Source organism: Mandrillus leucophaeus, unplaced genomic scaffold (assembly GCF_000951045.1).
Source record: "Mandrillus leucophaeus isolate KB7577 unplaced genomic scaffold, Mleu.le_1.0 Scaffold9, whole genome shotgun sequence".
Lineage (NCBI taxonomy): Eukaryota > Metazoa > Chordata > Mammalia > Primates > Cercopithecidae > Mandrillus > Mandrillus leucophaeus.
The window spans coordinates 9,700,370-9,709,889 of record NW_012109807.1 but is presented as its reverse complement, the minus strand read 5'-3'; the positions used below and the strand labels follow the sequence as shown (position 1 = coordinate 9,709,889).

Genomic DNA, 9,520 nt, shown 5'->3' with positions numbered 1-9,520 from the left:
GGGGGCAGCAGAGGGAGAAGGGGGCAGCAGAGGGAGAAGGGGGCAGCAGAGGGAGAAGGGGGCAGCAGAGGGAGAAGGGGGCAGCAGAGGGAGAAGGGGGCAGGGTCCTCACCTCCCATAGTGCATCACAGAGGAGTAGTCATAGGGCGTCAGCATGTTGCTGCTCCGAGACTTGATGAAGTTGATTTCAAAGCCTAAAAATACAAAAACAATACAACTTACTGACATATAAAGAGGGAGGGCAAGAAAGGGCGGAGGGCGGGCAATGGCTGGGAGGGTCTTCTGGGAGCTCATAACTTACCCAAGCTGAGGGACTGAGCCCGCAGCCACCATTCTCCCCAGCCCCAGGAGGAACCCCAACCTGTACTAGTTGAGTTGGAGGCACAGGGACCCCATGGCTAGCCAATCATCACCTCGTAGCAGTTCTCTCCACCCATCCTTCCTCCTTGCATATTCGCCCTGCACGGGGCTCGTCTCTGCATAACCCACAGCTGCCACGGGTCACACACTGCTCAGGGTCTAGATGCCCCTCCCACCCCAGATGCAATGTCTATTCCTTGACCCAGCTTTGAAAAACTGCCACGCTGACATCGGCACGTGGTGACCCCCAGTCCCCAGACACAGGCCCACCTTCTTCCTGCGTCAGGCCACAACACGTCCCCAGACTTGCAGCCCCTCTCCCCCTCGCTCAGGTCCCCCAGGCCTGGGAGGGGCAAGGTTCCCTCTGGCCTTCAGAGGCAGCCCCTCTATCTTTGCCCCCCCAATTCCCTCAAACCCAGCCAGCCGCCCGTACACCCCACCTCGGTACAGCAGCTTCCTCTCCACGGAGCAGACCAGCACCTTCATACCCCAGCACCTGCCTAACAGCTGCCCCTCGAGCTCTTTTTCTTGCTTTTAAAAACTCATTAAACATTTTAAATAAGTAGTATATTCATTTGGTTCAAAAGTCAACTATTGAGACGTAGTAAAAGTCTCCGATTCCATCCCCTGCTTCCCGCGTTCCCACTCCCCACCCCACAACAGTTAATTACTGCTATTAATGTGTCTGCCCTAGCAGAGTTTCTGTACATATTAACCTAATGAGAACATATTAACCTAAATGAAAACAAACAAGTTCTCATTTTTTCCACTGGGGAAGCGCTGTTTTAACCTGTTTTATCATCAGGAATAATTAGTCCTGTTTTCCAACTCAGTTTCTGCTTTTACCCTTTTTAAAATTTCCTCCTGCTTTCATTTAATTTGGGTTGACATGCTCAATTTGTTCTGTTTACTGATATGTAAGTCTACACATCTTCTCTGAGCATTGCATTAGCTGTGAACCACTGGGTTTTGTATAGTCTGTCATGATTTTTGTTTTAGAATTGCTGTACTTTAACTCCAGAGCTAAAAAAGTTTTGTTGTTTTCTTTCAATTTCTAAACAGGAGAAGCTTTTTGGTTTTGGTGTATTGGTTTCTACTTTATATCATGATCAGAATGTTTATATTAGTTTACTTTCAGAGTTGCAGGTTTTCATGGCATTTCATGGTATATCATGAAATTATCAGGGTAAACTTTCACAACTGTTCCACGAGCATCGGGAAGGATCAGTCTGTTTTCAGAATACAGAGTCACTTGTCACCCCTCCTCACTACCTCCTCAGCCTGGTCTGATTCAATATCCATGCCCTCCCTTTGTGAGGTGCTACCCACGTGCCCCAGACACCCCTTTCTCTGTGAGTCGTGTTTGCTGGGAGCCACTGAGAAAGCGGTGTTTGGGGCCGGGGAAGGTCCCTGGGCCCAGGCAGCTTCCCTGGCTGCCTCACCTGGCTAACATGACAGCAGTGAAAGGTCTTGTGCTGGACGCCCTCCACCTGCGGGAGGCCTTCTTCCCACTCCACCCTCTAAGCCAGATTCCCACCCACACCTCCTCTGCCCCTCCCTCGGTGGGGTCTTCCTGCCTCCTCAACGGAGAAACCCCACCATCACCAGGATCTGATCCCTGGCACCACACAGCTGCTGCTGCCAGCATAGGAACCACAGCCCACCTGCCTCCTGCCTCCATTCTCCCACGGCCACAGTCTGCGTTTCTTCTACCTGCTCACTGGCACATGTCCCAGTCCCACAGCGCTGCCCTCAGCCTGTGACCCAGCACTTGGCTTGTACAGCCTGCTACCTTGGGGCTCCGCTTTGGCTCAGCTTCCCAAGCTGGCACACAGCCCCAGCCCATGCTGGTGGTGCCTGGTGCATGAGACCGCTGCTGGAGTACTCAACAAGCAGGCATCATGGGTACAGCCTACCCCATCCCCAGGGAGAGGACAGTGTCAGCGATGAAAAGCGAGACAGAGCAGGTGGTGGCACCCTAACTCAGGCACAACTGCAGGTGGGCAGAGGAAGGCCTGGGGCCCAGAGCAGCAGCTGGACCACCTCCAGGTCCCAGAGAAGCGAGACCCCCACCTTCCCCACAGGAAGCAGACAGGTGGTGGGGAGGATGGACAGCCTCATCCGTGGGAACCAGGCAACTTGGGCCCAAGCCCTGCTGTCCCCTCCCCGGCACCAGCCCGACCTGCGTGTGGCCTGGCTTACCTGGGAGGATCTCGTTCCAGTTGACACGGATATAGCGGTCCCGGTCGGCCCGCGCGTGCTCGTGCCAGAAGCCCAGAACGTGCATGAGCTCGTGCAGGACGATGCCGCGGCCCTTCTGCAGACAAGTGGGTGCCAGGGAGACCACCTGCATCCCTCCGCTGCGCCCCACACTCGAGAAGCACCTGCAGGGCGATGAGAGCAAGCAGGGTGAGCGCCAGCCCAGATCCCCCCCAGACACACAGACCTGGGCTCTCCCTCCCCTCACACCACAAGACAGACAAACAGCTAACAGGCAGGCCCCACTCTGGGCGCTAGTCTCAGGTTCGCCATTCTCCAAGCCCCTTCACTGCCTGGACTTCTGTGAAATGGGCATACCGGACCCCCATCACCAGCCTGGGCCGCAGGGAGGCAGCAGGAACTGATATGAACGCAGAGGACAGAAGCAGCTCACTAAGTGAACGCACCCTCCCGGTCACCCCTGAGCCGAGGCTTTCACACACATTGCCTCAGGCCCCTGACAAGCTAGGAAGCAGGTGTCGCCACCACTCCCGCCCCAGAGGGTGCAGAAGAGGCTCAGAAGTCAGGGAACTTGCCAGGACTCAGTGACTCATGCACTGTCTGCCCCACAAAACCTCCCCTCAGCACCCCAGGGAGTCCCCCAGGAGAGGAGGGCTTTGTAAATGAGGGTCTAGCACCGTTCCCATCCCTTTTCCACCTTCCGCCCTGGAGGTCCAGCTTGCATTGGGCAGACCCCTCAGGGTGGGCAGGGGGACTGAGCCCTGGGGGATGGGCCCAGAAATAAATGTTAGACAACAGACAGGTTGATTCCGGGCTGAACGCCCAGCACTTACCCATACATGGGGATGATGGAAATGAAATCTCTCTGGCCCTGGTAGGCGACAAACCTGACACACGTGGAACGTTCAAACTCCGCGAGAGCCTCCAGTATGACCTGGCGGCTGAGCTCATCTGAAAGACACCACCCGGCTGAGCCCCCCGAGCCCTGGTGCTCTTTGAGCTCTGCATGGGGGTCTGGGAGCAGAGCTCTGAACTCTCTCCCAAAATAGCATCAAGAAAGGGCAGCCTAGTGGTGCGTCTCTAATGGTCCCCCATTCCCATGCACACAGGTCCTGACTCCCACATCTTTGCGGTTCTGGTGCCCGAGGGTGTGGTACCCTTGGGGCACAAAGCTGCCCCAAGACAGACCCTGGCTGTGTGGCCTTGGGTAGGTCACTGTCCTCCACACCGCATGGTCTCAAGGGGAACCAGATCCCACTAGACACACCTTCCCATCAGTTCTCCCAGGATTTTAACCCTCCCGACTCGGGAGACCTTCAGGAACAGAAGGGCTTCTGTGGATGGGTTCTCGGGGTGGGGAGGTAGAGGGGAGGTGGTGGTGTAAGAGGAGAAAGGAAGAGAGGAGCACCTCTGCCACATTTGGAAGAAGGGGCTGAGGAAGGGAGGGAGCCTGCCGCGCTCACTCACCGTACTTGCTGGAGAGCAGGAAGGGGACCTCCACGACTCCACCACCACCCGTGGGCCACTTGCTGCTGGTTGCTGACAGCAGTCGGAAGGGACTCTGAGGAGAGAGCAGCAGTTCAACCGCTGGGGACAGAGGCCACCCAAGCTTTGTGCCCCAAGGGTACCACACCCCGGGGCACCAGAACCCCAAAGATGTGGGAGTCAGGACCTGCACGCATGGGAATGGGGGACCACTAGGGACGGGACAGAGGCGTGGAAGGCAAGGGGCCAGCTACATGAACCTTGATGCACAAGACCGTCCTTTGGCCTGTGACGAAAGAATTTCAGTCTCAAGCAAACAAGAGGTTAGTCCCTGAGGATGTTGGCTAGGAGGCCCAGCACCCCAGGGTGCCCTGGATCAGAAGGGCTTGGGCCGGCAGCCCCACCCCAGCATGTAGGCAGTGCCCCTTCCAGAGGGGAACAGCCACCAGGCTTCCCTGAATGTGGGATGGTCATGGGGACACAACCTATTTGGAGTGAAAGCGAGGCAGCACCCTGGCCTCGGCCGCTCTTCCGCTCTCCAGCAACCAGAGCCCTTCAGAGCCCAGGCCCCAGCGCTTGCGCCATCAGCTGGAGGCATTTGATTCTGCTCCTGGTGGTCACATGCCACCTCCCTGAGCACTCACTGGATAACCCAGAGGGGTCTGCCCTGCCCCCGGGGTCCCCTGGGAGCCTTGGGCCAGCCTCTGGCTCCCCTGCCCAGCCAGAGGCTGTGCCATCCGTGGGGGCCTCCAACGAGACAGTCTTGCCTTCCCCTGGGTCACTGTCCTATTCAGGAGCCTTCTGCCATTCCCAGTCGCCTAAAACACAGCGCTGCTGTCCTGGGCACAGTGTTCCCTTTTCTGCTAGCAGGGCACCCCCAATCCCCAGCAGCCCCCTCCCTTCAGATGCAGCCACTCGACCACAGCCAAGATGGTCAGGCTCCACATCACTCCTTGTTCCACCATCCCCAGGTCGCCACTGCCACCAGGCCCTTTATCCCCCACAGGCCACTCTGCCAACCCCTGCTCATCTATTCTTTTATCTGAGCACCTTCCCTGGGCAGGATACCAAGCTGCGTCAAGTGTTCAAAACCTTCTCCTTCAGGAAGCCCTCTCAGGCCGACTGTGCCAGCACTTCAGATAGCAGCCTCCCTTAGCATTCAGGCTGGCTTATTCGTACTTCCTAACAGAAGAGTCGCTCTGACCTTGACAAACAGAGGCAGCTACCACTCTGTGTATGTCCCTCCCACATCAGGCCCCACGTCACCCAGGGTGGGCTCCGAGGGCCTGTCACCAGCTGTGGGCTGATCCGCACCCACACACGTCAGAGTGTGCACTCACCGGCCGGACGATGTCCCCCTCGATGAGGAAGCTGCTTTCTGGGGTTTCTTCCGGGATGAGCCCTGGGAAGGGAGGGAAGGACGTGTTGGCCCATGTCCCCCAGCACACTGACTCGAGGGACAGGCCAAGCAAGTCCCTCCTTAAGTCTATTCTTGTGTCTTTCCTAGTGGATTGTTACTATTATAACTTCTTAAATGGTCTGATAAAAGTATAGGTCACTGGCTCTCCGAGCCTGGGTGTTTAGCTAAGTCATTAGTTGATGTTTGAGAATGTCAGCCACCCTGGCAGGACTGTCTGCAGGCGTGAGGAGCTGGGGGGCAAAGACGAAGGAGTCTGAGGCTCAGGGTCTGTCCCTCCCCTGACTGTGGAGTTACAGGTTCCTTGAGCACTGAGGGAAAGTCACACAGTCCCTGAGTGTGCGAGGCTTCTCGGCTGGACCGCATCCTTCCCCTGCTCAAACACAGCCCACGACCTATCCGGTCCCAAGCCCAGGTCCCTGCGGTCAGGAAGCAGCGGCCTCTTCCAGCCTGAGCCGCACTCCTCAGAACAGGCCCTGGGCTCTCCCGCCCACCTCATCCCCCATCTATTCCTCACCCATCTGTTATACTCAGGCCCCTTGAGGTGGCAAATTCAAATTTGTTCCACCGTCAAAGGTAGGCAAGTACCAGCTCTCGCAAACCCCTCACCCCTCTTAGCCCCTCTGCTTCGCGTCTCGCCCACAAGTGACTCATGGAGGGAGTGAGGAAAGCAGGAGAGAAGGCAGGGAAGAATCCAGGCGCAGCCTCAGTTGGATCCCACGGGCGCTCCGGACCACAAATGGCACCTCTGACTTGCACAGCCTTGAGGCAGGGGCCGGACTCCTGTCCCTTAGGAGTCACGGTGGGCCACCTCGGGCAGGCGAGGGAGTAGCCCCCCGGCACCTCTGGCTGAGGCAATTCCTTTTGGCTGGGGGCCAGTCTTGGGAGGCAGATACAGCTGTACGGCATTAGCCATATTCACAGCGGCAGGTGCTTCTCAGGAAAGCATCAGGTGAGGCACGGACAGCCGTTCTGAGATAGCCTCACTGTAGGTGATAGGATAGTTGGGGTCACCAGCATTTGGGAGTTTTCTCCATTGGTTCCAGTTACATCCAGACCACTCACGGTGATCCAGGGGTGGGGCGGTGCCTGGGGCTCAAGGCTCAGTTGGTGCTGGGCCCCTAAGTCAGCTCTCAGAGGAAGAAGGGGGCAGATCACACAGTGGCTACCACATCTAGTAGGATCTCACCCACCCTTAGGGCAACACTGGCCCCTGCTCCCTGGTGCTTCAGCCCTCATTGCTCCAACATCTGAACTCCAATCTCCATCTCGACTGGCTTTGTTCAGGCTATTTATACACCCTCATTCCTCAGGTGACACCCCCAGACAGCAAGACCCTGAGCCTCAGACTTCCTAATCACACTTGCAGACAGTCCTGCACAGGGTGGCTGACGTTCTCAAACATCAACTCATCGCTTAGCTCCACACCCAGGCTCACAACGATCTATACTTTTATCAGGCCATTTAAGAACTTAGTGTTTCTTATAAAAGTAGCAATCCACTAGGAAAGATACAAAAAGAAAAAGTAGACTTAAGCAATTGCCCATAGAATTTCCACCCGTTCACACCTGTAGTCCCAGCTGCTCGGGAGGCAGAGGCAGGAGGATCACTTAAGACCAGGAGTTCAAGACCAGCCTGGGCAACACAGCAATACTACTCTATCTCTAAAAAACCACGGCCGGGTGCGGTGGCTCACGCCTATAATTCCAGCACTTTGGGAGGCTGAGGCGGGCAGATCACGAGGTCAGGAGATCGAGACTATCCTGGCTAACATGGTGAAACCCCATCTCCACTTAAAAAAAATAAAAATACAAAAATTTAACCAGGCATGGTGGTGGGTGCCTGTAGTCCCAGCTACTCGGGAGGCTGAGGCAGGAGAATGGCGTGAACCGAGATTGTACCACTGCACTCCAGCTTGGGCGACAGAGTGAGACTGTCCAAAAAACAACAACAACAACAAAAAACACAGCCTAGAGTAAGCTGGTCCATTTCCTCCCAGGCTCTGCATTTCTGAGTGTTCAGTGTGGTTTTCCCACTACATAATGTCATGCGCCTCCAGGCCCTGGGAAGATGCCCTCACCTTGGTTAATTGCAGGAATGTCCTTGTCCCAGGAGGCCTGGGTTCCCTCAGGGGTGAGGCCATCTGGGAAGCTGGTACCACAGGCTCCTGGGCAGCTGGAGGCCAGGGGCGCTCCTAGGATACCTGGTCCAGACAGACAGGGGCATACACAAATGCTTGGAGCACCCACCAGTGAGACTGGACAGCAGGACATGGGGTGAGTGCGGGGGATCAGGCTGTAAGACTCAGTCCCTAGGAAGAGTAGGCTCCAGCACAAAGTCAAAGAGCCTTTCCAGCCTCCCTGCTCAACCCCAACTAGCGCCAAGGTCTAGATGACCTCGGGAAGGAGCTCCCCTAGGGGGACCAAAAGGGCACGTGCCCCACCTATGAGGTAGAGGAGGAACAGGAAGGAAGGAGGCAGGACAGACCTCAGGTTCTGACGCCCGTGGCAAGGGCAGGGCCAGCCTCAGATCTTTCTCTATGACTCTTTCTCAGTCCAGGCTCTTGGACAATGGGCTCAGCCTGGAGTGGGGACTTACAGCCTACCCCCACCCCAAGATAAGTACGCCTGGGGCACAACGCCTGCCATCTTCTGCCAGGCAGGCCCTCTGCTTCCAGGGCCTTCAGGAGGCCTCCCCTTGGCCCCCAAGAGCTGACTTCTAGAACAACCCTGGAAAGCTCTGTGCTCTGAGCCACTGAGCTCAGCTACAATCCCTGCAGGTTCCAGCCACAACCTTCTGGCCTCTCCCCAGCTTTCTCCAGGCTGGCACCAGCAGCAGGAGGGACAGACAGCCAGCTTACCTAGCAAGGAGAGCAGACCCAGCACCCAAGGCCAGAGACCCCCTACACCCTCCATGGTAGAGTCCTGCTGCCCCTTCAGCAAACAAGACTAAGCCCCAGCAGAACGGAGTATCCTAACTACAGAACCAGCACTACCACCACCACCTCTTAAATAGCAGCTGCTCCAGCTCCCACCTTACTCCCACCAACCACCTCCGCCTACAGCCCCACCCCAACCACCTCTACCTGCAGCCCCCGCCCCAACCAGCTCCACCTACAGCCCCGCCCCAACCAGGTCTGCTGGCAGCCCCTCCCGTGCCTACCTGTGGTTCCCACCCCAGCCCAGTCCCCTTCCCGGCTGCAGTGTGTGAAAGACAGGCGGGACCCGCTTGGAGTGTGGCTCTGCTGAGGTGCCTTCCCGCCACCAGGGGGCAGAGAGACATCGCAGAAAATTGCTCCAGGCCCAGCGGAGGCCCCAGCCCCGGTGTAGACCTGTCCTCCAGCGAGGGAGACCCCCTTTCCTGCCCCGGCCTGTACTGAGACACGAGGAAAGCTGCCTGAGACCCTGGGGGCACCCCCTGTGTATCTCTGGAAGGAGGTAAAGGTCACTGCACTTTCACAAGCTTTTATTTTAGTACATATGGGAAAGTTCACTATCACAAGCACAGGGCTCCAGGAAATCTCACAAACTGAACAGTGTGCAACCAGCACCCCAGAAAGCCTGCCATGTGGGAAAGGTGAAACCCCCAGATGCCCAGAGCCTCGCAGGGAGTCCACCCCCCTAATCCCACAGCCGCTGGCATGATCAGTCAGTGTCTATTCCCATTTCACAGATTTGGAAATTTAAACTCCTTACCTATATCCCCCCTCCTCCATACACCTGAGCCCCAGAGCCAGGTAACTCAGGGCCCCACCTGGACTGAAATTCCCGAGGCGGGGCTTGTCAGCACTGGACAGCATTTGGGGACACGCCCACAGTCACCTGCAGCCAGCGAAGGGAAGCGACAGAGCCAAGAAGACGAGCTATTGTCCACAAGCACCTTTCAGCATTCCTGTTCTGCCTGGAATCCAGAGCTTCTCCAAAGTCAGGAATCAGAATCACAGGGAGACCGTGATGGAAGCAGATGCCCTGCTGCCAGGGCAAGGTATTGACAGATGTCAGGATACACACCATGGATATGCTACTTAGCTTGTTGTGG

The 9,520-nt window shown here is 56.8% G+C and overlaps 1 protein-coding gene across 1 annotated transcript in view; it reads right to left on the bottom strand.

Annotated features, from left to right (window-relative positions):
- Nucleotides 1-8,397, bottom strand: part of ASTL (astacin-like metallo-endopeptidase (M12 family)) — a 15,113-nt gene extending 6,716 nt beyond the window's left edge. Inside the window, exons 1-7 of the mRNA XM_011969654.1 lie at nt 8,343-8,397; nt 7,563-7,685; nt 5,406-5,467; nt 4,048-4,141; nt 3,414-3,531; nt 2,563-2,744; nt 113-194 (exon numbers count right to left, since the gene is read on the bottom strand). Of these exons, the coding sequence (XP_011825044.1) occupies nt 113-194; nt 2,563-2,744; nt 3,414-3,531; nt 4,048-4,141; nt 5,406-5,467; nt 7,563-7,685; nt 8,343-8,397 (716 nt within the window). The remainder of the gene's footprint in view (nt 1-112; nt 195-2,562; nt 2,745-3,413; nt 3,532-4,047; nt 4,142-5,405; nt 5,468-7,562; nt 7,686-8,342) is intronic.
- Nucleotides 8,398-9,520: the final 1,123 nt, after the last annotated feature.